Genomic DNA, 27,842 nt, shown 5'->3' on the forward strand with positions numbered 1-27,842 from the left:
AACTCAGCAGAACTGTATTTCCTGCAGCCGCAAGGTTTTGCTATTCAATAAAAGGACAGAAAATGGTACTGCATTTTTTTTTTCACGCACGAGCACAGTAAAGGTGTGTACACACGGGCCGATATGGCTTCTGATGTTGCCGATTTATAGTAAACATCGGAAGCCATATCGCATGCTTTTTTTAGTGCTTGCGAGCCCGATGCGCGCTCCCGTGTGAGAGCAAATCGGGAGCCAGATAGAGAGGGCAGCCAAGACTATATAGTGCTGATATGCACTATATAGTCTAAATTGTGCCCCTCCATGCATGCCGTGCTATGCCAGTCCCGATGCACTCACATCTCACGGCATATCCTGCCGTGTGCACACACCATAAGTCTTATTTCTCTACCGTCCAATGGGATACTGGGCTTCACTACTATGGGGATTGAGACCTCCGCAGGAGAGACAGGCACATAAAAGAACTTTGAAACTTGGCAGTCTGCCAGATGCTCTGTGTTTACTGTGCGCGTGCCGCTCTAGCTGTTCTCAGCGCAGCTCGTGGCTGCTTTCCCTATGTAAGCTACGTTATCAGCATAGCGCTGGGCAGCAGCAGTGCACCAGCGCTGACAGGTCACTGTGGTATTTGTAGTTCCACAGTGAACTAGGCAGTCCTGCGCACCGCTGACAACCCGGCAATTTAGACTCCTCCGGCAATTTAGAAGTCTAGATTTAGACGTCTAAATCCAGACTCCCTGCAAACCGCTAAGATGGGGGCATCTAAATTTAGACGGTAAAGCGTCTAAATTTAGTAGGGTCTAGGGGTACACTATTAAACCTGTTCACAATGACACTAGTCGACGTAACAGCTGTGGACCTTGTTAATTCCACTATCTTCGCCAACCCGAAGCGTGGCGAGCGCAGCGAGCCTGCGAGGGGCGGCGGTACGCGTCCTACGACCTTTTCATACCCCCACTATCCACGTCGGTGTGGAGTTGATTTTCTAAAGTGTGGCGAGCGCAACGAGCCCGAAGCGTGGCGAGCGCACGCGGATACCTTCACAGGTACACTTTAGAAAATCAACTCCACGCCGACGTGGATAGTGGGGGTTTGAAAAGGTCGTAGGACACGTACTGCCACCCCTCGCGGGCTCGCTGCACTCGCCACGCTTCGGGTTGGCGTGGATAGTGGAATTAACAAGGTCCACAGCTGTTACGTCGACTAGTGTCATTGTGAACAGGTTTAATAGTGTACCCCTAGACCCTACTAAATTTAGACGCTTTACCGTCTAAATTTAGATGCCCCCATCTTAGCGGTTTGCAGGGAGTCTGGATTTAGACGTCTAAATCTAGACTTCTAAATTGCCGGGTTGTCAGCGGTGCGCAGGACTGCCTATTTCACTGTGGAACTACAAGTACCACAGTGACTTGTCAGCGCTGGGTGCACTGCTGCTGCCCAGCGCTATGCTGATAACGTAGCTTACATAGGGAAAGCAGCCACGAGCTGCGCTGAGAACAGCTAGAGCGGCACGCGCACAGTAAACACAGAGCATCTGGCAGACTGCCAAGTCTGTGAGCGCGGTGGCGCCGTGAAACTACACAAGTACCTATTTTTTTTTCGCATTTTTTCCCCCCTAAAGTCATAGGCTCTAGGAAACATCACCTGGACTTGAAAGAAAAAAACTGAAAAAAATGGAGCAGCGCTAAATAAGTAAAAGCATTTCAAAATATACGATTGGATTGACTTTCACAATTTTGAATTTAAAAAATAAAACAATAAAAATAATACATAGTAACTTCAGAGAATAATATTAAATATAATTGCGATATTGGTTTGTACTCTTTTTATAATTTTTAGCCTATTAATTAAATTCAGTATGTCCCTTCCTATTAGGTATTGTGCTAAAGCAAAATAACCTCAGTGGACAGGTAGGTACAGATGGAGCCGCTCCTAATTAGAGCAACTCCCGGCGATCTTATCGCCATCCGCAGTCCCTGCCAACCTGCCCCGCTCCCACCCTGCCTGCCAGAATGGGGCGCGTACAAGACGCTTGCGCGCCCCATTCTTTGCAATGGACCGCACAGGCGTGTGAGATGCTCGCATGTCCCCGTCTGCTGGCCATGCCCCCTACCAGCGCAATGGATATGTAGCGCTGTTGGGCTGTATAATTATCATCCGCATTATGGATAGGGGGTTCTCAGTCTCACCAATGTGGTCGGAGTGCAGCAAATTAGATTACCACTGGAGTAGATATATTATAACTTAACTCCCTTTCTAATCCAAGCAAATAATCTGCGTGGCTGAAATGACTGGAGTGCTGAATGGTATATGCAGTCCAGATGCTCCAAGGCTGCTTCGGACAAAGATGAAGTTGGGGGTGATTAATTGGGTTGTAGCTATGATCCCCTTGACAGATTGGACAGATACATCTTTAAGTATGTACCCAGCTGAAGTGTTACATGAAGTCTACTACAGGAAGGACGGAGGCAGAAGAGAGCATGTTATGAAAACATGCTCCATCAATACAGGGAGCATCTATTATTTAAATATAGGAAGTAATGTAAAATTACTATGTATAGCAATGACCTTTTGAAAGCTTCTGTCTTTTTTTATTTCATGGCAAGCTTATCTAGCTATGTGTCTACCTACTACTTGCCTCTATGAGGTGAATTACCGCCAGTGACCACTAGAGGCCACTTGATGGACCAAATTACTCCTTTGTGTGCTAAAAGACATCATAACAGAACGTGAAATCACTTTTTGCAGTTCAAACTTGCTGGATATGGAGAGAGGAAGCTGTGAAGACAGAGATTGGAGGTAGGAGCCGATAGGGCCTGGGGGTGTGGTGGAGAGTTTGTGAGCTAAGATCTGTCACCGCTCAAAGTGAAGTACATTAAAGTAGCCATCATTTTGATGGGCATTTAACTAGTGATACAGTAATAGTCATGAAAATTAGTGTACTATAATAGTATAGGTACTCCTGAAGGCTGGCACCACAGAATACTTACTTCAAAGCAACACAGTCATATCATTGGGAGAAGGCTGCTGAGTTTATATAATAAAATGCTGCTGTTTACCTCTATGAGGGACATTATTTATTTACAGTTTCTTATATAGCACAGCAGATTCCGTTGCGCTTTACAATAGTAGACAGTGATAAAACAAACTGGGTAACAACAGACTTGGGGGTTAGAGGGCCCTGCTGCAAGCTTACAATCTATAGACATTCAAGTGTATTGCACACTAACAGACAATAGACAAGTGTCTTTCAGTTCAGGCACGCTTCGCCTCCAGCAGTAACATTATTGATAAGATGTTCTGTTATTTTTTGGGGGCTGGTAACTAGTTAGATAAAAGTAGACCGTTACGTACTGATGCATTCATGTGCATATTGTATTTGTGTGGAGTTTATATATTCTCCCCATACTTGCGTGGGTTTCCTCTGGGTACTCCGGTTTCCTCCCACAATCCAAAAATATACTGGTAGGTTAATTGGCTTCCAACAAAATGAAACCTAGAACCAGGGCTTGACAATTTTTTTAAAATCTAGGAGCCAGCATGAAAGTGTAGGAGCCAGACAAAGTAAAAATAGGGGCAGTGCGTGCCGAAGGCGTGGACATTTTTTTACAATGCAATGCCCATTACACATTCTACAAAACACTGGCATGCCCATTACATATAATACCACGCGCTGTAACGCTTAGTACATATGTCACATAAGTGCCGCTTACCTACATGCTCATTGCTACAGGTTGCATGCTTGATGCCAGGGGTAACCTGCCCTGTTTGCCCAGGGGTAACCTGCCCTGTTTGCCCAGGGGTAACCTGCCCTGTTGCCTGCGGTTGCATGCTGGAATCTGGGCTTGTCCAGCAGCAAGAAGTGGTGGGGGCTGAGCTGGCCTCACAGGACGGGGGAGACGGGTGGTCGGGCTGCCGACAACCAGATTCTGCTTCCTCCCTCCCTGCTAAAAATCTGGTCGCCAGGAAGCAGAATCTGGTCGCCGTGGCGACCTGGCGCCCGGTATTTGTCGAGCCCTGACCTAGAATGCCTGTGTGTGAGTGTACATGTGGCAGGGGATATAAATTGTAAGCTTCACTGGGGCAGGAACTGATGTGAATGTTAAAATATTCTCTGTAAAGCGCTGTGGAATATGTGTGCGCTATATAAGAAACTGTAAATAAATTAAATAAAATAAATAATAATGATGAGTAGCTGACAGAGAAAAAAATATTTTGTTGCAGGGGAGAGGTGGGGATCTATGTCAAGTTCACAAAGCCAGGAAAGAATGAACGGTACTCTTTACTTAGTTGGGCGCCCGTCGCGGTCATCGCGGGTACATTTATGTCTGGCCGCGACGCGACCGACGCGATGCCCGCGATTTCCCATTAAAACCCATGTTAAACATGGAAATCGTGTCGGTCGCGTCGCGGCCGGCCATAAATGTACCCGCGATGGCCGCGACGCGATGCTCCCGATTTACCATAGGAATCAATGTTAAAAGGCGCGATGGACCCGATTTTACTGTTAAATGGCTCAATGGACCCGATTTGGCCATAGGAATCAATGTTAAATGGGCCACAGAGCCCATTAACCCTTAAATGTCCCCCCAAATTTTTAACGCCACCCCACGATCCACGCCAACCCGAAGCGTGGCGAGCGGCGGCGGTACGCGTCCTCCGACCTTTTCATGCCCTACTATCCACTAGGGCGTGGAGTGAGAATATAATAGTGTGGCGAGCGCAGCGAGCCACCGAGCCCGAAGCGTGGCGAGCGGACGCGGATACCTTCACAGTTATACGCGTCCCCTCGCGGGCTTCACAGGTGTCCGTGGCGACGCCGACACCTGTGAAGCCCGCGAGGGGACGCGTCTACCTGTTAAGGTATCCGCGTCCCCTCGCGGGGCTCGTTGCGCTCGCCACGCTTCGGGCTCGGTGGCTCGCTGCGCTCGCCACACTATTCTATTCTCACTCCACGCCCTAGTGGATAGTAGGGCATGAAAAGGTCGGAGGACGCGTACCGCCGCCCCTCGCGGGCTCGCTGCGCTCGCCACGCTTCGGGTTGGCGTGAATCGTGGGGTGGCGTTAAAAATTGGGGGGGACATTTAAGGGTTAATTGTGCCTATTTGGGCTCTGTGGCCCATTTAACATTGATTCCTATGGCCAAATCGGGTCCATTGAGGCATTTAACAGTAAAATCGCGGTCAATCAGCCTTTTTAACATTGTTCCCTATGGAAAAATCGCGGTCATCGCGGGCATCCCGATTTACCCGCGATGACCGCGATTTTTACCCCCGACGCCCGCGATTTCAATCGCTGGCGCCCATCTAGGTAAAGAGTACCGAATGAACCAACCATATTTTTCTTGTTTAGCATTTCCAGTCGCCTTCTGATGAGGAACCTAGTGTGGACATATTACAAGCACTCCATCCGTAGTGCGCGTTAGACTTCAGACAAACAGGTGCTAAAGGGGAAGTTTTACTAAAATGGGAGTATTAGTTCACATGGAATGTTGCTATGGGCAACCCATCAGAATCTACTTATTTATTAAGTACCTTCTAGAAGGTAATAGTATCTGGTTGTCCATAGCAAGATCCAATCTGAAAAAGAACGCCCCTCTTAGTAAACTAAATATATTAAAATACATGTAGCGCCTTCACAACAAGTTACTAGATTGTAAGCTCCTCTGAGCAGGGCCCTCTTCCCTCCTGTTGTCAAAAGCCCACTTCTCTTCACATTTCACTCACAGCTCTCCTTTACTCCAACACTCAGTGACCATCTTCGTCTGCATACTCCTCTCCATCATTGGCCTCAAGCCTCTAGTTGTATGTTGATTGAGTCCTCACTACTTACATTTAAGCTGTAATGTGTATTGATCTGTGGTGCTCTTTATTTGTACTGTATTTTTGTTATTTATTCAATGTTATGCCAAGTTTTGTCTCCCTGTATTGTTCCTTTGTACGGCGCTGCGAAACACTTGTGGCGCCTTATAAATAAAATTATAATAATAATAATTTTGGTTTGCATTGGCACTGCAAGCAGTTTCACCTTGCTAAGCCACAATAGATACATTCTTAGACCATAAATAATATTCCTGCGACTTCTAAAAGAGCTGCAAGGTCAGGAAACCTTCAATTATGTTTAGTTTCAAAGTGAACCAGACTCTGACTTTTTGACTGTTTTACAAAAATAGTTCACAATCTTTTAAAAATGGAATCTTTCAAAATTGCAAAGTTTATTCTGAATTGAGGAGACTTCATGATAAGAGCTGTAATCCAGGCATCCCAGAGGGGTAATATAGGTCCAGGTCCAGCCCTGCTGTATGGCCTCTGCTTTTAGAAGCATTACAAAGATCACATGCATGGGATCAATAGGTTTATATATAAAGGATGACTTATTTTCATCTACTTGAATGGTTTTTGCAAAAGAAAAACCTGATAAAGAATGTCTTCCTCATCATGAGCTCGTTTTCTGTTGCTCAAGGATTCTAGTGTAGCTGTTCAATCCAAGACCAGTCGCTTCTTCACAAAAGTAACTTTTTGATAGTGAAATGCAACATTTGTCTGCTGGCTGTTTCTGTAGGGGCCTACACATGGGGAGATGTTACGGCAATCTAACTGGATTTTTTCAGCATGCTGGATATTAATCGCCGAGTGATAGAGATGCGTGGGCTTGTGCATCGCTATCGCTATGGCCCCTACACACAAAGCGGTGTATGGGCATTTTCTAAGTGATCTAGTCAGATCGCTTGGAAAATGCCCTGAAATCACCCTGTGTGTAGGCCCCATTATACTGCAGACCATAAAAATTGTAGAAGAGAAAATGTTCAATGATGCCTGTACTAAATATTGGGGTTAAATCAGTGGTACCCAACTTACCTTATAATGGCACCCTACAATATAATTTTTTTCAAACACCAGTAGGCCAACATTTCTTGAGAGTTCAGAAAAAAATGATTTAATTAAGTAAAATGTACTTAGCTGATATGCTTGGTTTCCGTTATGCAGCGATGGACAGGGTGCACTTCCGTTTGCTCACCCATTTAAAGAATGACAGCCAGTGTCTCAGATTTTTGCCTATAACAGGGTACATAAAAAAATTTGATTTGGTGTTGGACCACAAAACCCAAAGCCCCCCTGTGAGTGCCTACATCCAGTTTGGGAACCACTAGGTTAAATGAAAGGGTACTTGTGTATTATCACGGCACCCCCGATTTCCATCGCAAGGCATTGTACAACAAAAAAAATCACATCGCACGCGATATGATCGCATGTGATGTGATGCGATTGCACCCGATTTTAAGTTGTATGCCCCCCAGACCCGATTTTTGATTGTACATCCACCCTGATGGGTAATGAGTGTGTGAAATGCCCCCCCATTGTTAACGCCACCCCACTATCAACGCCAACCCGAAGTGTGGCGAGCGCAGCGAGCCCGCAAGGGGCGGCGGTACGCGTCTTCCGACCTTTTCATACCCCCACTATCCACGTCGGCGTGGAGTTGATTTTATATAGTGTGGCGAGCGCAGCGAGCCACCGAGCCCGAAGCGTGGCCAGCGCACGCGGAATACGAGCCCGAAGCGTGGGTCGTACATGTTAAGTAATCCACGTCCCCTCGCTGCGCTCGCCACACTTCGGGCTCGTTTTCCGCATCCCCTCGCGGGGCTCACTGCGCTCACTACGCTTCGGGCTCGGTGGCTCGCTGCACTCGCCACACTATATAAAGTCAGCTCCGCGCCGACGTGGATAGTGGGGGTATGAAAAGGTTGGACTATGCGTACCGCCGCCCCTCGCGGGCTCGCCACGCTTCGGGTTGGCGTTGATAGTGGGGTGGCGTTAACAATGGGGGGGCATTTAACATACTCATTACCCATCAGGGTGGGGATACAATTAAAAATCGGGTCTGGGGGGGCATTTAACATGGTAATAAGCCTAAATCGGGCATGATCGCGTCGCATCGCATCGCATGCCATTATAATGGAATGCGATGCGACGCAATGTTAAAATTGTATACTCAGCCCGGGAAAAGTCTGAAATCGGCTCCCATCGCATACCTTAATTAGTGGTATGTGATGGGCGCCGTGATAATACACAAGTACCAATGAAAGCAATCACATAGGCCAGGCCTAGCACATTAGCATGTCACAGACTAGTATTCTAGATTGTGGTGTGAGGATCCCAAACCATCTGGATATTCGTTCTGTTATATAATTGTTTTAAAGGCAATAGCTCACCGTTTTAGCAAAAAAATTATGTAAATTGTTCCATCTGGAAGACATGGCTAAACAGTCTGTTGGGATTTTATGAACACAGACTGTAATGGCAACAATCCTAGTTAACCCCTACTGGTCCAGGTAGTGGGCTTGATTTACAGACCAAGAATGTTAGATTTTTAGCAGTATTTTTGGTTTGTATGATGTGTAGGGAGGAGGTGGCTGGCTGTTTTAACCATAGGTGTGTAGAATTAATGCTCTGATGTGCTTTCCCGTGAGTTGCAAGTTCAGCCACAAATTATAGAGCTTGGATTTAAATAACAGTAGCACATAGTAAAACTGACAGGAGTGAGGCTACTGGAGAGGCCTATTACAGATGTTACAATCAAATTAACGATCCTCCCAAAATGGGGTAACCTTTCTACATGTCTACCGTATGTAGAATAAAAGTCTCCATCTGGCTACGTTGCCTCCAACACAGGTTGGAAATAGATAGGTACAGTTTGTGCAGACAGCCCGGTATTAGTTTTCATCTAGTTAGAATTTCTGAAGGGTTTTCTTTGATGGCAACACTTATAGAACAATAAGAAACGCTAACTATATTTCCATTGCCAAAGCCAATTCAAGTGTGTGTTTTGGGGGAGGCCTCTAGCATATCAAAGCAGATAATGCCCACCAAACGCCACATAGAACTATTATTTTTTTTCTCTACTAATGCTGCTAACTGGGAGCTGCTCTTAATTCCTTATTTGATCGTAAAAGGGCGAAAGTACCTTATAAATGATAAAGAGCTTAACACAATTTTTTTTATTTAATCTTCCATGATTTTGGTGTTGAAAAACACAATGTGTTTTTTTTTTTTTATGCCAGTATGTTAGACTTGAATTTGATCTGCGTTACCTCCCATTTGTAAACTCTTTGCCTAGTTCTTATTGGTTTCTGCTTTATAATCAATGGAGTCATTAAACTATGAAGACATATTGGCCAAATTAGGAATGTTTACGCTGGAAAAGAGATTTTGGTACTTATGTATTATCTGGGCTCCCATGTTAAATGCACCCCATTTTTTCATTCCCCTACTATCCAACTACGCATGGAGTTGCTTTTATATAGTGTGGCGAGCGCAGCGAGCCACCGTGCCCGAAGCGTGGCGAGCGCAGCGAGCCCCGCTAGGGGACGCGGTCTCATAAGAAAAATGGGAGCCCAGATATTACATAAGTACCGAGATTTTTAAGGGGGAGACATGCTTAACATGTACAAATATATATCAGGGGACAATACCAGTCATACACCCTATTTATGTTGATGCTGGAGACTAGGACACATGGACATTCACTCAGGCTGGAGGAGAGAAGATTTTGTATCCTTAAGCTGGGTACACATACTGTATGTACAATTTCATTTTTCTTGCGACCGTTCGATCGACCGAATACACGTACGGCCGTCCAAAACATACGACCGTTCTGCGTGTACACATATGTACAATTTTACTTGCGACGTCCGATGTACTCCCGTCCAAACAATCGCAAGAAGAAGTATATGAGAGACCCTGTAACCCTTCGCCTGCTGTTTTAACTAATGTGTTTTTAATGCCTCACTGTCCAACACTTTAGAGGCATCACTTTAAGACATTAATCAATGTTGAAGTTTTAATAGTGTGTTATGGTGCTCTGCAAAGAGCTTCCAGCACACTCTATTAAAACTTCAACATTGATTAATGTCTTAAAGTGATGCCTCTAAAGTGTTGGGCAGTGAGGCATTAAACACACATTAGTTAAAACAGCAGGCAAAGGGTTACAGGGTCTCTCATAATGCAGCATACCACCGTGCTTTGTCAAACTGTCAAGCATATCGATCGAACGTGCGTACACACTTCACTTTTGTTCCGATATGGAGCCGTCCTGTCGGATGAAATATTAAGCAGCAAAGAACCTTCGACCGACCGACCGTGGACGGCCAAGAGCGTTTTTGGCCGTTTATCGATCGCACAGCAGCAATTGGGACAGCGTACACACCTATACAATCGAACGACCGTTTGCCCCCAGATTGGAAGAACGGCCCGACGATTGTACATATGTGTACCCAGCTTTAGAAGGAAAGCCTTTTTTACAGTCAAGGCAGTAAAAGAATGGAACTCTCTTCCAGATGAAGTGGTGTCGGCAGACACAATAAATACATTTAGATTTAAGTTCAACAAGCTCCAATTGGAAAAAAATGCAAGCGTACAACAGATAATCATAATTTAGCCCAAAATTTATTTATCATCCAGACAACACCCTCTAACGGGTCCTCCTCCCAAAAAAAGTTTGACTTGATGGACATACACCTTCATTCAGCTTAAACTTCTATGTTACCTTGTTCCTCTTTCATAGCTCAAATGTTTTGGAGTGTATCTGCTTCTGATTTAAGTTTTGTTCATCTATCAAAACAATCTGGTAATAGTAGGAAAGATACAGGTTATATTATACTGCCATGGACTATATATGTATGATCATCTTCTGTGCCGAAGCAGGAGAATGAACCACACCTGATCATTCCTGCCATTGCCCCTCAGCATATCAGCCTAATGCTGATGCGCTGTGTCTTAACCCCAGGTAGCTATGAAGTGCGCAGCTTGTTACTGTCATGAGATTGCCAATGCACAGCCCAGCAGTGGCTTTAAATAGGGTATTGACACCTGCAGCTGTTGGAATGGTCAGTACCACTGACCATTCTTACGTTATCTGTGGTAGTCTGAAATAGGCCCTACGTTATTTGAGTTTACTCATCATGGTCTGGATTGCACTAAGCATCTATACTGTATATCTCTCTCTCTCACACACACAAATATTCAATGTTTTTTGCGAGCTGTGACAGGGAGCAGTGCTGAATGCCTGCTGTCAGTATTCAACTGGAAATGGCGACATGGAAATGGCACACGCCATTTCCACGTCGCTAGGTTTTTGCAGCCATGTGATGCAGCATACTCCATGCATTAGCCGCGGCACTTGCTTTTTGGAGGAATCCTTGCTGTCATCTGACAGCAAGGGTTCCCCCGGAACATTGAATGTGGTGAGCAGCTGTTGCGGTGGTTAAACGGCGAGGGCCGCTTGTTTTCGGCTATCCCTGCTGTTTAACCCCTTCGCCGGCTACATTGAATACGGCCCACTGTGTCTATTTGTAACAAATGTTTTTTTTTATAGCTGTATATTTAGTCGGTACTCTTTACTTAGAAGGGCGCCCACGATTTTGATCGTGGGCATCGTTAGTAAAAAATCTCGGGCATCTCGAGCATTGAATGCACTAAAAAATCGGGTGCGATCAACCGACGAGATGCCCGAGATTTCCCATAGGGAACAATGTTAAATGTCTCAATTGACCCAATTTTCCTGTTCAATGCCTCAATTGACCCGATTTTTCCATAGGAAACAATGTTAAATGGGCCACAGAGGCCAAATAGGCACCCTGAAGTGTATAATGGCCACCCGAATTGTTAACGACACCCCACGATCAACGTCAACCCGATGCGTGGCGAGCGGTGGCGGTACGCGTCCTATGACCTTTTCATACCCCCACTATCCACGTCGGCGTGGAGTTGAGAATAGAAAGTGTGGCGAGCGCAGCGAGCCACCGAGCCCGAAGCGTGGCGAGGGTACGCGGACAGCTGTGAAGCCCGCGAGGGGACGCGGATACCTGTGAAGGTATCCGCGTCCCCTCGCGGGGCTCGCTGCGCTCGCCACGCTTCGGGCTCGGTGGCTCGCTGCGCTCGCCACACTTTCTATTCTCAACTCCACGCCGACGTGGATAGTGGGGGTATGAAAAGGTCGTAGAACGCGTACCGCCGCCCCTCGCGGGCTCGCTGCGCTCGCCACGCTTCGGGTTGACGTTGATCGTGGGGTGGCGTTAACAATTCGGGTGGCCATTATTCACTTCAGGGTGCCTATTTGGCCTCTGTGGCCCATTTAACATTGTTTCCTATGGAAAAATTGGGTCAATTGAGGCATTGAACAGGAAAATCGGGTCAATTGAGACATTTAACATTGTTCCCTATGGGAAATCTCGGGCATCTCGTCTGTCGCATCGCACCTGATTTTTTTAGTGCACTCAATGCCCGAGATGGCCGAGATGGACGCCCTTCTAAGTAAAGAGTACCATTTAGTCAATTGTTTTATGGTAATTACCAAACCAGTCTGTCTAGTTGATTGGATGCATGCCGTACATTGCATTTTTCATGCGTAACGTTAAATGATGTGAATATTAAACTGCTATGTGGTGTAATATGAATAGAGTTTTAATTGTACTACTGTGTGGCATAGTTTGCCCGCTAGCCAGCACTACGCTGCTGTTGGGCCCTTATTCGTTTATATAGTGCTACTATGTTCTGCACTACACTATTAGCGCACAAAGCAAATAAAGAAAACTGGGTAAAGGTAGACAGAGAAGGTGGCCAAAGTTCCTGGCAACAAGCTTGGCATCTAGGAAAATATGAGTTTGAGTGCCACATGTTGTATAATGGTCCAGCTGAAATTTTGAATTATCTGGACCAATAATCTGCTTTTTATTATTTGATGTCTTTTTTTTAATTTCCCTTGCTTTTGTACATCTGCACATTATCTCATTTGTAAGCTATTTGGAGCATTTAGGCCAGTGGTAGCCAACTACGGTCCTCAAGAGCTACCAACAGTTCACATTTTCCAGACAACCTAGCTGCGGAACAGGTGCACTCATTACTAGCTGAAACATTTTCAAAGATCCACAGGTGGAGCTAATTACTTCACTTTTGATTCTGGGAGGAGATATGGAAAACATGCGCTGTTGGTAGCTCTCGAGGACTGGAGTTGGCTACCCCAGATTTAGGGCATGCACACATATATGAAGTTCAGAGACATTAGTCCCAATGAGTAGGAGAAATGCAATGATGTACCTACAATTTTCTTGCAAAATGGATTATCAAGGAAAGAGGATTGTTAGATTTTGCTTTACTTTCTTACATACATAACTACATTGTTTGTATGTTTAATGGATTGGTGATCTAGTTGTCCTACAGTCTCCTTTCACTTCGGTTTCATTACTTTCTGAAGTACTTGGAGGCATTACACCACCTGGTTGCAAGCAGCAATATGTATTGTTTTCTAGAGTTCTACTGGTGTACTTAATTGCTGTTATAATAAAATAGGTTAACCAAATTTCTTGTTTAATTATAGGCACCTGCTTGGCACGTGTGATCCACAGAGCAAGAGGTCTCGCAGGCAGTTTAACTCATCGTTTGCCTTCAGGTATACATTTTATTGAATGCTTTTAAATCTAGATATTGTGATCTGTGCAAATAAGCTTTAGTAAACTTAAGTTCATTGGGTATGTATTTCCACTATAAAAGAACAAAAACCTAGTATGCTAGTAAGATTTTACTTGGTGATAACCTGAGTACCAGGAGCAAGAGTTGTCAGACTATCTGTACTCCAAAGAGCAGTATACAGATGTGTCCACGCTGATCTTATTTTCTGCATACCACAATGCTTGCGAACGTGGCAGCGGCTACTTGCCATACTGTGACTAGTCTCCGCATGTGTTCGCACCAATCATTCCTATAGAAATAACTTTGTTTACCCTTAACTTTTTCTATCAGCCTCTGGTGTAACACTGGGACCGTGGGTATTCCAGGTCCTCTTCCGGGGCATTAAGGACTTAATTCAGACTTGAGCACATTTTTTATTATCCAGGTTGAGTATCCCTTATCCAAATATCAGTTATCTAAATTATTCAGAAAACCATACATTCCAGAAAGTGAACAAAAAAATGTCATTCCTTTCTATACCCAACCTGCCAGTTTTTTCCTTGGTGCCTCAGAAAAGGGCACGCTTTTAGGAGCATTTTTTTTTTTTTTTTTTAGCTCTAACTAAACTTTATTTTTATTTACAGTGGCGGCTTGCGCTGATTACATAGAGCGCTGCCGCACACTACTTCGCCTGCGCTGCATCCAGACCACTGACCTCCACGGTCAGATGCTCCAGACCCTATTAGGCACAGGGAGAGCCACTGTAGCGCTTGTCTCAAAGGGGTGAGAGGTAAGCGGAGTTCAACTTTGGACCAGGGGCAGCGACCACCTTCGGCGGCAGCAGGCAGCATCGGTGGTCCTGGAAGCAGGGGCTCCGATCACTCGGACCCCCTCCCCCACTTGGCCACCAGGGACAAAGCGCTGTGGGTGACCGTCCCTGGGTGAACTTCAGGAGGGGGATATCGGTGCGCCCCATAGCTCCAGCCCTACCTGCGGGTCTCTTAGCAGCTTCCCACCAATGGCCTGTCACTCTCACCAGCAGTCTCTAACCCTCTTCAACTTGGTGGCCATTTCCTGAGGGAGAAATGCTGCTACTTACACAGTGCAGCCTCACATGCCCGGGTACAGTTCAAAGTGATTTCAGCCTGACCACTGACCTTACTACAAAGGGGAAAGATGTTCTGGAGAGCTCAAGGAGAGTGATTGCCTGTTTTTTCTTGACCAGCACTTCCGTGGGCCAGATTTTAGTTTCCCTTACCTCATGTGTTGGTAGTTGGGGCATGTTGTGCCTGTCTCTAACAATACTATAGAGTAAAATTAGACTGCATTGGAGGTATCTGTGGCCAGGACTCCTTGTTAAACCTTTATGAGTTATACCTTCTGGGGCCTAGTATTGCTGTTACCCTGCAGCAGCTACTACTGTGATGGGCTCACAGTTGCAGATACCTGCACCACTTATTTCTTTACTGTGGTTCACCGATTTAGTGTTTTGCCCCAGTCATTACACATTTGCTTTCTTAGATCTGTGTGTGTGTGTGTGTGTGTATTGTGCAAATTTCCTTTGCTATATTATCTCTTGCAGAGGAATGTCATCAAAGAGTGGGTCAAAATCTTTCCAAAAGGGGAAAGAGCACTCACGGCTGCATGCATATACCTGCACATCATTTGCGATCATTGCTCTGCCGAAGTGCCCTGGGTGGTGGTCTCTGATCACGCTACACAGGAGGAACCTGAATGGGCCATTTCCCTATTACAGGCAGTGGGCGATTTAGCAACTCCAATTAAGGAGAACTAGATCAGAGCCCACGGTGCAGGTTGCTCCGACACAATCTGAACCGGCATGGGTTCAAGGTTTATTAAAATCCATACAGGGTTTAACGCACATTTCATTTAATTTATAACTTGCGTTAGGATCTTCTGCAACAAGCAAAAAGACTCCCACCCCTCCAGTACTTTTACAGACAGATGGTTCTAACTCGGGTGATTCATCAGGGGGAGATCAGCAGGATGAACTATTGCCCCTAGATGAGGAAGAAGAGGAGGGGGAGAGCAAATCTAGAGCAGAATATATGATGCTTGCTATAGTTGAAGCTCTGGTAAGGGCTATCTGGGAGGTACTGCAGATTACGGACTCAGACCCTACACCTCTGTCTCGGATCCCTTTTATTTAAACGCAAAAAGAAAGAGGTTACAGTGTTCCCTCCATCCTCGCAGTTAGAGGACCTCTTTAAACAAGCATGGAAACATCCAAATAGAAAGTTCCTTCTTACTAAGCGTTTTGCCTTCCACTACTCCAAGGCCTCGGTCTTCCGGATTTCATCCTTTTTGTCCTCAAGGAAAGGGCCCTCCTCTCGTTTTCAACCAGCCCCTCCCAAGCCACAAAAGTCAAATGGTCATCAGCCATGGACAGTATGCCATCAGACCTGAAAAGCCCGCTGCCTGACTATTCCCCGGCACAACCCAATGCTGTCAGGGTAGGGGTTCGCCGCCTACTATTTGCAGACGTCTAACACCTCAGATGCCTGGATCCTGGATGTCATGTCCAGCGTTTTTTCCTTTCAACCAAAGGGCATACCCCAAATCTATTATTTTCTGGTCTGCTTGCAGACTCTGCCAAGGCTTCGGCTCTAAACAAGGCGGTCCACTTCCTTCTGTCAGCAGGTGTTATAGAACAGGTTCCTCCTCTCCAGAGTAGAATGGGGTTTTACTCAAATATTTTCCTTGTCCTAACTGCACCTTCAGACCTATCCTGAACATAATCATCTGGGTCTCCAGGTTCAGGATGGAATCCCTACGGTCTATCCTACAAATGCTCAGGGAGGGTGATTTCATGGCATCTCTAGATGTAAAGGATGCCTACCTGCACATTCCTTTTGGAGAGACCATTGTTTTACCTCAGGCTATACTAAAGCGGCATTACCAATTCTGAGAATTGCTGTTCGGCCTCTCGTAGGTGCCATAACTGTTCACCAAAGTTATGGCTGTAATGATGGTGCATTTACGAATTCAAGGGGTACGGATTCTTTCATATTTGGATGACCTCCTCCTAATGGCAGACTGAGGAGTCCGCCTTAGGAGTCCTTCAATTACACAGCTGGCTGCTCAACTGGAAAAAATCCAGTCTCATTCTCACTCAACGCCATGCTAAAGAGATACAACTAGATTGGTTGGTGCTTCCTGAGTTGAATGCACCCAGTGGCTGACTGGGGTGCATCTGCGGAGCAGATTTGCAAAGCAGCTACATGGTGTTCCATAGAAACTTTTATCAAATGCTACAGATTTGACTCCTTTGCCTCTGCCGTTGCGGCGTTTGGCAGGGGAGTCCTCAGTGCAGTACGGGAGCATTCCCACCCTTGAGGGACTGCTTTGGGATGGAACACCAGAGGCTGATAAAATTCGGATTTTTGTCTTACCTGTAAATTCTGTTTTTCTAAAGGCATTGTGGAACACTGGGCGCCCACCCTTCACTCTTCTCTGCTGGAGGTCTTTCTATCTGTTTCATGTTTGTCTCCTACTACCAGACTATGTTTATGCAAGTGGGCATTTGGGTTCTGCTACTCCTTTCTTTTTCATCGGCTTGTTAGAATAAACTGGTGTGCTTGGGGCAGGCTGGGTGAAGGAGGGGAGGAGCCTATCCCTGCTGCACTCCAGAAGTTTTTAACTCCTTGGTGCCCGGTCAGGGGACCTGGAATACACATGGTACCGGTATTCCACTATTATTATTATTATTATTATTATTTTTATTATTATTATTTTATTTATAAGGCGCCACAAGTGTTTCGCCGCACTGTACAAAGGAACAATACAGGGAGACAAAACTTGGCATAACATTGAATAAATAACAAAAATAGAGTACAAATGAAGAGTGCCACAGTTAAATACACATTACTGCTTAAATATAAGTAGTGAGGACTCAATAAACATACAACTAGAGGCTTGAGGCCAATGATGGAAATGAGTATGCATACGAAGATGGTCACTGAGTGTTTGAGTATAGGAGAGCTGTAAGTGAAATGTGAAGAGAAGTGGGCTTTGACAACAGGAGGGAAGAGGGTCCTGCTCAGAGGAGGGAGCGAGCAATCTAGTTGTAATCTAGTCTACACCATGTGTACAATCTAGTCTACACCATGGCTTTATAAAAACAGATTTTACAGATAAGACAAAAATCCTGTTTTTTTTTTTTTGCTCTGGGGATTGAGTGGGGCTGTCCTCCACTTAAATACCCCACCATTCCCAACAACATCAATTTGGTAAAGAAATAAATAAAAAATGACAAATATGGGGAGAGAGGCTAGAAGCCAATCTCTCCCCAACCTCTTCACATAGTAAGATGAGGGCACCCTTGTTTGGGCCACCATATTTTTCATACATGTAGTAAGCACAAAAATGATAAAACAAAACAAAAACTTTTTCACTGCAAGTGCTTATTTATTTGAATAAAAACCTACCTGTATAATCTTGCTTTTTCTATTTTGGAAAGTTGGATTAATGCTGAAACAAGTATAAATGATTTATTTGTGGTTTTTAATGCAGAAAAAATCACATTGGTTCACTTTCTTTAAATTTCAATAAAAATCACTCTTTTGTCCATTTTGGATAAATATAATTTGTGTTCGCATGTGAAAAAACACTAATGGTAATTTCTGAAAATACAAAGTGTTCTGAAACAAAGCTAGCATTGACGTGGTTGGTTATTGCATAAACAAATCTGTGTTATTGGAATGCAATAAGCACACAAAAATGCCCCAGCACAGGGTCTACATTAAAATGTTAAACAGGGTTTTAATTCATACGGTATGTACGACATGGCAATTATCGTTAGACTGTGCGCATGGACTGCGAGGCTGTTGCAGTCTTGCTCGCAAAATGATTGACAGGAATTGACCATTTGGCATTATTAACTTGCATTTTGCAGATGGTAGTTGTAAAAACACAGGTGTGTTATGCCCATTTTTGGGGAGCATATCTGGTGTCTGTGGCAAGCTTATACATACAAAAACATGGTGTCTCTGCTGCAGCTGTTGTGTCCAATCTGAGCCATATGGTTAACCCTTAACTCTGATGTTCTTTATTTTTGCTTATTGGCTGCGAATGTGCATGTTACTCCGATCGAGCTTGTGATAGCTCCATAGGTGTCTCTTTTCATGGGTTGAATATTACAACTTTTATTAAGGAGTGAAAAATTATTACCAGCATGTGTGTTTCTGTAAATAAAAGTATTTTAAGTGTTTGGGATATATTTTTGTAAGTGTGCATATAGTGTTCCCGCTAGGCTGTTTTAGTGGGGTGCTGCACCCTGCCCGATTTTTAAAGGGCAAATTGCGCCCTGCCCCTCTGGCCGTGCCCCGCTAAAACAGCCTGCCTCCTACTCCTCTGGTACCGGGGAAGCCCGGCGCTGCAGTAGGTAGCGATGCTCGGCGCATCCCCGGCAGTGCAGAGCCTCCAGGGCGGCCGGGCCCGCCCCCTTCAGTGACTCCACATGCCGGGCCCGAGCACGCCCCTTTTGTGACATCGGCGGCCTGGGACCGCCCAGAACAGTGACGTCGGTGGGCCCGGTCCGCCCCCTTGATGCTGCCCCCGTGCAGCGGTACCCCTGTTTCTAGAAGGAACACTACATATACAAGTAGATATTAAACCGTTATTAAACAAATATTAGACCGTATTAAAGTAAAGGGAAAATATTGTACTTGCAAGTTCCTAAAAGATTTTTTAATTCTTTTTATGTCAATTTAGACATTTTAACATACATGTGAACTGTGTTTTAGTGTCCTTGTGTTTGTTATTAAGCCTTCTGTGAGGCTAGCAAGTGGGGCATTATGCAATGCTGTCTAGCCAGCAAGTGGGGCAGGTCATCTGTGTCCAGGGGCATTTTAAGAGAGGAGGCGGCCCGTGTGCAGCCTTCTCTCTGCCAGAAGCAGCGCTGCAGGTGGCTGAGCTCTAGATTTTTCAGATCCTACTGCCCATGTGCAGATCACCAGAAATATGACACAAGGATTTCAACAGCACTGAAGCTGGCGTTGTTGGACTTTGTAGGCTAAGTAGTAAAACAAATGGGTGCAGCGTGTGGGCCTTTGTATAAAAAGCTGGTGTGCATTATTTGGTCCACCTTATAAAGTAAACAAGTATGCATACATTATCACCAGCAACAACTGCGCTCAAATAATTTTCCAGATTTATCAGAACTAGTTGCTGTTGAACAGAAAAGCATGCTAAGTAATGTTGCTGATTTCACTAGAGAGACCAGATCCTACAGAGTTCAGTTACAACAGTGCTATAAGAAGAGAAGGATTAATGTAAAAACAATGTAAATTTATATAAAGTCAGGATTTCAACATTCCTATTTACAAAACCCCCACCCGACTACTACTTCTAATGCAGACTATCTGGATAGGATATCCTGGTTCATTTGTACTTGCATATCTATGGGCTTCATGCTAAAATGAGCAAGGTTTTACCTCTTGCATTATGCACTTCATTGAATCTGCCCCCTAATGACAAATTTGTCAGTGTAATAGCCTTATTAACAAGTAACCACTCACAGAGCATGGCATGTCACTAGCTCTCCTTACGAAAAAAACCTCTTTCTGATTCTTAATGGATCTTTACTGAGCCCAGTGTTCTCTCCAGAAAATTTTGCCAGCCAGGTGATGATTACAATTTGACCCATATATATCCTACTAAGGGCCCTTCTATTGAAAACTGACTAATATGTATTAGTAAAATATGACAAAAATACCCTCACCACAATGTAATACAAACAACACTATGTATATCAGCAGTATTGGCGATTAAACTAGCACCAGCACCAATGCAAATACCAATACCAAAAGTGCACCACTGGTGTGCTCTGGTAAGGGGGTAAAGCTGGCCATACATCCACCGATTTGTCAGATCTGGCTGGTTGGAACGAACACCTGGTAATATCTGAGCGACAGGTTTTGGCAGCTTTCCGGCATTTCAAAACAAATGGGCAACTGTCATTTGCTCTCATCCGTTACCACGTTTTTGTTCAAACCAGCCAGATCGGACAATAAGTCTGTAGATGTATGACCAGATTTTGTTATTTTTTATTATACTTGCGTGTTTGGATTTAGCTTGAAAGGCTATTGATGTATGAGCCCCATTAGTCTATTTGCAGAAGCACATGCCATAGTAGAGAGTAACAATATTCTATTCTCTTCACCTCACCATTCTAATAAAATGTTCTTTCTTTTCTACTCACAATACAACAGTGTGCAGGTATGGCCTAACATAAAGTAATATGTTTAATATTTCTGAGTGCATGGCCAAAATCTTTTAAACTATAGCAGACACAATTCACTAGGTTTACTGCTAACAAATATAACCTAATATTATGTCCTATGGCTTAATTGTGTGACGTGTTGTTAAAGACTATTAAACTAGTGGGATCAAATTGTGCTACCCTCAAATACTACAGATCGGGGTCTTTGTTTTCATCTTCTACCTTTTGGGCAATCTTTCATCCTTCCCTAGTTATTAGTAAGTGTGGCCATTGTGAAAACAATGAGAACATTCACTGCAGGCAATTTCCAACAGAAAACTGAAGCTTTCTGCAGCCAAGCAACTTACCCAGACAAAACACCCTGCTGCCTTGTGCATAGCAATTGCTTTATTACCTTTAAAAGTAAGAGATCCATGTGAATAGGAAATTAAAGCAATTTACTTTTATATCCTCAAGTTCAAGTACCAATAATTGTACTCCACTGTATATTTAGGGCTTATTCACACTTTCCGTCCATTAATATGTTTTTAAGTCGCTAATGCCTATTATTAAAAATAGCATTACTGCCTCACAGAATTGAGGTCACAAGTTCAGTTCTAGTAATGGGTAACCTGTGTAGCATTAGTATGGTTTCCCCATATTTGAGGGTTTTTTCCCCCACACTCCAAAAACATGCTGGTAGGTTATTGTGTTTCTGACCAAACATTACCGTAGTATGTGTATTTATTTGATTGGGAGTATAAATGAACAAGTACAAGTTTGGTAAAATAAAAAACCCTTGGAAAATGTGTTGCTGAAATTGGAGGTTGGTGGCAGTTCATATTGCTCCTAGCATTTAAATATGAACATACACTTAAGCCTAAGGTCTTTTTCTGTTACCCCTTGGGATACTTGCTGTCTCATTTCTGGCTTGACATTTTTTATTATTATTATTATTATTATTATTTTTATTTATATGGTATCACAGGAATCCACATTACCCAATTACAGAGTGCATACATGAATAAGCAAATCAGTGATTTACAGTTGAATACAATAGGACAAGTACAGGGTACATAAACAGCTGCATCAGCAGGAGACACTGGACTAGGTATCAGTGTGGCAGAAAACTGCAGGATTTGGTACCATTAAAGATGATTTAGGTAATAGAAGGAAAAGCACATAAAGGAAGAGGGCCCTGCTCGTGAGATATTGCATTCTAAAGGGTGGAGGGATTATGCTGCCTGCATAAATGGGATTATGCTGCCTGCATAAATGGCGCACAGCTGGTGGGCCACCTCTTACAAATTTAATAGGCAGCTTCTGTTCACTCTTCTGCTTTTAAAATTGTGCATTTCATTTTGCATTGAATCACATAGCTACTGCTAAGTTTCTTTCATTGAATTAAGTCTTCTGTGCAATTTAAATAGTCCAAAGTGATCGTGTACTTGGAAGCTTTGCGTTTTCTATAATTTGTTCTTTATCTTTAAATGTAGCCCACAGGACTATTTCTGCCTAAAGCTTGGGAATTTAGATTTACTTAGCAAACTTAATCACATTGTATGATTTAATTATGGATGCTTATTTCATTTTCTCCTCACAACGGGTAGAATTTTCTCAGCCATACAGAGATTAATTGAAATAGGAAAGTCATGGTTAACTCTGTTTTTATTCTTGCTAAACTATTTATAAAAGTACTTATTTATAGTGCTTTAAGTTACAACTCAGTTTGCAGTTTAGTTATTAAGGTATAAAATATCTAATATTTATTTTAAAAAACTGTTTAATATTAGTCTGTCACTGAAGTCTTCCAAGGGATGCATGAACATTTTATTTTTATGTAACATTAAACCGGAAACATAAGGCTTGCCATTTTGAATGCTGAACCTCTATCTGGGTGTGGTATAGTCGGGATCCCGACAGTCATCATTGTGGGGGTCGTGGACCCCCATGAGGGACAAAAGCCGGTGTCTGGGTTTTAACAGTCGGGATTCCGACGTCGGTGTAATGACTGTTGGAATCCCGACTGTCTGTCAGCCAGCCATCTGGCACCCCTCTTATCTGTATGATGTGTGTGGCAGCAAAATCTCTTGTGGTTTATTTTATATTGGCTTAAAGGCATTCAGTTTCACCTTGCATTAGCTTCTAAACTAGTGCTAATTTGCATATATGGGCATGCTTGCATATACCTAGAGCTGTCCAGAAAAGTGCTGGATAGAAATGGCTGCCTCCCTGGCCCAGGCCGATGGGTATACGGGTGACTGGAATAAACAGTTGTATCCCGATTCATATTAATTACAAATTATTTTGCTCCTATTATTAATGGAGGTACTACTGTTAACTGTAATGTTATTATTACAGTGGTACTCACTGGCCAGGGGCTAAATGCTATGCCGCTTTGAGGTGTTTAGCTCTATAGGCAGAGGGCAGTCCCACCTGCCCCCTGCCCTTCCCTTTTTGGGCCACTAGAGGACTGGCCTTGTGCCAAGCAACAATGGCTTTATATAAATTTCAAGAGTTTGTTTTTTTCCATATTTAAATTAATTGAATGTTCTAATGGGCAAGATGGCTCAAGTTTAACTTGTGTAGCACTAATGTAAGCTTCAGTGCAGAATCCAATGGAGGACCCACTGCTGGGTACAGGTGCCAGTGTCAGCGGTGAAGCAAGCTGGCTGCGTGCGTGAGTCTCCCACAGTAAGCCACAGCAGCTCCATGGTCCCTGGGATTACTGCACTTTATCTCCGTGGTTGTGGGATTCCACTGTGTTATATCAGAGAGCTGTCAATGGTGATTATTATCAGTGCTGTGCTCAGGGATTGCATGCTTAAGGATGATGGCGTCACTTTTCATTTTTGGGCCGTATAATGAGTGGTTTTTTTACGTTACCGTGGATGGACAGTGAAATTTGTCCATCACCTAGTACCTAAGAAGAAATTAATTGCCAAATTTCAATATTGTAGGCCTTGAGGTTTAAGATATTTTGTGATGAGCCAATCCCATTGGCATACCTACATGCACACCCAGGCAATGCCATTGTTATGACCATATCTAGTGTTCATTCTAGCACCCGCCATCTTTGAAAACCCATGCAGTTCCTCTTCCCTGCCTGGGGTGTCGCTGTCTGCTGTGGTGTTTTTAGCACAGGTCTGGTTTGCATATCAGTGCTGATATACAGAACACACTGTGCTAGAAGCACTACAGCAGACAGCGACACCCCAGGCAGGGAAGAGGAACTGCATGGGTTTTCAAAGATGGCGGGTGCTAGAATGAACACTAATATCAATTTATAAACTTTTAGCAGTCGCCTGAATTTGAGAGTGCTTTTCAACCGTAGAATGAGAGCAAACTAATTTGCGTCTTTTTCACGATATCTGTGGATGGACAGTGACCTAAAACAGGTTCTAAGGCTCTAAGGAGAAGCTACCTGCCAAGTTTCAAGATTGTAGGCCTTGTGGTTTAAGAGATTTCTTGATGTATCAATCCATGAGTTAATCTTGTTTTTTTTCCTTTTATATTTTTATAGATCAACATTATTAATGCTTACAGATTGTTTAAAATTAAATTAACATTGAATGAGCTCATTTTGGATTTTAATGTGAGAAAGGTCTCATCCAACTTAAATGTTTTAGTTAAAATTTATCAATTAAAAGCACAAATACTGCATCAATGTGCAACATTACAGCACAGTTAGTTAAATTATGATATGTGAGAAGTCCAATCAGTATGTTTAATTATAGACTGGGTAAGTCTGGAAGCTTTTTCTCCTCGGTGTAATTTAATTATGGTAAGTTATATAAATCATCACTGTTTTTTAATACGTTTTAGTTGAACTAAACAACTTGACAAGCAGAAGATAAGAGTGAAGTTGCAGTGCCTGGCTGGCTGCCATTTTGCAGACTGATGGCATCTGGATTTGTTTCATTCCCTTTCTCTGTGTTGCAGGTGGTCATATTGTTCCCATATCAGAGATTGTTTCAGTGGGAGAAGCAGAGATTGATGAGAAGTACTATCAAGGCATCCAGTGGCAACACATGTGTAAACCTCATGCATTTACAGGTAAGTCTGCATATCCTTTTATTTGCATAAACTATTTTGTAAACACAGTGTATAAACATAGTCATTTACCATTTTGGCATGTATACATATACAGATTTGTTCTCAGTCACCTCAAAAGTGCCTTACAGCAGTGCTTGGTGCTCCACAAAAATGTGACAACTGTTCCTTCGCTCAGTGTTATGGAATGTGTCTCTTTCACAATACTAATACGGTACAAGCACAAAGTATGTATAACTCTGTTCAGCACTTCTGATTGTATGTGCTATAGAGGGATGGAGGTATTCGCATTCTGGGACTTGGGATGCTAGTGGTCCGAAGATGATCGGCAGTATTGAGTGATTTGCTTTCTCCTGTGTTCTACCATATTGCCACCCTCTGAGACTTAGGGGGTATTCAATCCTGGCCGGTTTTCGTTCCTTCCGACAGGAAAAATATTCAATATACCGACTGTCGAGAAATGGCTGTGAATTTGTTAATCTGTGGCCCTTTCCGACAAAACAGATCCAACTTGTTTTAAAGTCGGATCTGTTTTGTCAGAATCTCCCTTCAATGCTTTCGGTAACTGCAGAATTGAATAGGCAACACGCTATTTCCCATGGCGGAAATAGCAGCTTGGATTAAATAACCCCCTTCAGTCCAATTTTTCCAACAGTCAGAAAAGTTGTACTTTTAGATTTTCGGGGAAATTTACACTTGACCTATTCAGTTCAACAAACTATTTTTTAATTGTTGGAAAAATAGTCACCGTTGCAAGACGCTTGGATCTGCAGGAATTCAGTTAAAGGAGAAAAAACATGGGGACCGAAAAACTGATGTTTTTCTCAATTTGTTCCAATCTTTCTCCTGTGTTTTTTGTCCAGCTCAACAAAAATTCTACCGAAAACACATAGATTCAGTGAAATGGTGCAGTTTTGGTGTTGATACTCTTCACATCTAAGTAAAATATTTATTCACGTTATTTAACCCCTTCCCGACATTTGACGTACATTTACGTCATGGTCGGGAAGTACTTCCCGACACATGGCGTAAATGTACGTCATGGCTTGTAACTGTCACCGCGTCTATAGACGCGGTGACAGTTTCAACATGTCTGCTGTCCCTGACAGCAGACCTGTCCCTGCATGCCCAGGGGGGGCTGCGATGCCGCCCCCCCGTCGGCGATCGCTGTGATTGGCTGTTCAGTGTGAACAGCCATTCACAGCGTTTTCTGTGTCACCGGCGAATAACGTTCGCCGGTGACACGCGATCGGAGGTGATTGGTGCTGTAAAGTACAGCACCAATCACCGCGGGGTGTAAGGGTGACACTGGTGTCACCCCGCCCGCCCCCAAAGGCCGTGATTGGTTCGTCGGACCGACGGACCAATCACAGCCAAGGAGGGGGATTTAAACTAACGGTGACTGCACTGCAGACGCCATTCCGGTCTGGAATTGCGTGCAGTGCGGTCACCGTGCCTAGCTGCCGCAGTATACTGACCTGAACCGAGCAAAATACTTACCTGATCACTGCTTCATCACTGCTTGTAGTGTGCTGGATGCTTCCTGGATCCTGTTACTACTTGTGACTTCCTGTGTTGTGAACTTGTGCTGCTGCAGTGTAATAGCGTTAGATAGAGAGAGATAGATAGAGAGAGATAGATAGAGAGAGATAGAGAGATAGAGAGAGATAGTGTCAGAGTGCTATATTTTGTGCTGCTGCAGTGTGATATAGTTATAGATAGAGAGATAGAGAGAGAGAGATAGAGAGATAGTGACAGATTGTGCTATATATTTTTTATATAACTGACTGCTGCCCCCCCTTTTGTGCTGATCAGTATAAATTAACTGATCAGCAACTTTTTGGGGGCGCAGGTTTTTTTTATATATATATATATATATATATATATATATATATATACACCTGTCAGTGCTGCTGCTGCAGTGTCATAGAGTGATAGATAGTGAGAGATAGAGAGATAGAGAGATAGAGAGAGATAGTGACAGAGAGTGATAGAGACTGCTATATTTTGTGTCTGCTGCCCCCCTTTTGTGCACCCCCAGCAACTTTTTGGGGGTGCAGGGGTTATTTTTCATATATATAACTGTCAGTGCTGCTGCTTCAGTGTCATAGAGTGAGAGATAGAGAGATAGAGAGAGATAGTGACAGAGAGTGATAGAGAGTGCTAAATTTTGTGTCTGCTGCCCCCGCCTTTTGTGCTGATCACTATATCTGAGGTGATCAGCAACTTTTTGGGGGTGCAGAGGTTTTTTTTTTTTTATATATACCTGCCAGTTGCACTGTCAGTTGCACCAAAGGTTGTGCACCTGCTGCCCCTCACTGGTAATCAGTGTCGCATCACTGATCACCTTTTTTTTTTTGTGGGTGCTGTGGGGTCTTTTTTTAATTTTTTTTTTTACACACACTGTGATTTTGTGGGTGTCCTGTGGCCACTGTGCGCTGATCAGTGACGTACATCACTGATCATCTTTTTCGGCACAGGGTTGATCTCTATTTTTTTTTTTTTTTTTGATCAAATTCCTGTTGCCTTTGAGCGCTGTTCAGTGACGGACATTACTGACCAACATCTGTGCTCAATTTTTGGCGCAGGACCTTTTTTTTTTTTTTTTTTTTTAACCCCTTCAATTTTTTTTTTTAACCCCTTCAATTTTTTTTTTTTTTTAACCCCTTCAATTTTTTTTTTTTGTATAAAGTATTTTTTTTTTCTGCACTACATACACACTACACACTACATACCCCCCGGGTTGAAATAAAGTTTGTACCCCCCCCTACACTATACACGTGTTGAAACATTTCACTACCAGTAACACAAAAATAAAAATGGCATCCCAAATGTCATCCCAAATGTCATCCCAGTCATCCAGAAGAATGTATTCAGCGGAGGAGGCATATGCCATACTTGCCTCTGACTCTGACACAGCCAGTGATGCAAGTGGGGAATTTGAAGGATTCGTCTTAAGCTCCTCTTCCTCCTCTGGTGATGAGGGACCCCCTCAAAGACGCCCCCGTAGAGCAGCTGAGGACCCCCCCCCCCCAATAATTGATCTCGTATGGACCCCACCACCAGACAATTTTGAGCCCCAGGTTCCTGAGTTTTTGGCAATGCCAGGAATCCAATTTGATTCCACA

General features: G+C 43.8%; 1 protein-coding gene across 1 annotated transcript in view; it reads left to right on the forward strand.

The window, feature by feature from the left end:
* CERK (ceramide kinase) overlaps positions 1 to 27,842 on the forward strand; it is an 80,651-nt gene that overhangs the window by 17,594 nt on the left and 35,215 nt on the right. Inside the window, exons 2-3 of the mRNA XM_083182917.1 lie at positions 13,369 to 13,440; positions 24,604 to 24,717. Coding sequence (XP_083039043.1) covers positions 13,369 to 13,440; positions 24,604 to 24,717 — 186 coding nt within the window. The remainder of the gene's footprint in view (positions 1 to 13,368; positions 13,441 to 24,603; positions 24,718 to 27,842) is intronic.

The sequence above is a fragment of the Crinia signifera genome, chromosome 4 (assembly GCF_055691185.1).
Source record: "Crinia signifera chromosome 4, ASM5569118v1, whole genome shotgun sequence".
Taxonomy (NCBI): domain Eukaryota; kingdom Metazoa; phylum Chordata; class Amphibia; order Anura; family Myobatrachidae; genus Crinia; species Crinia signifera.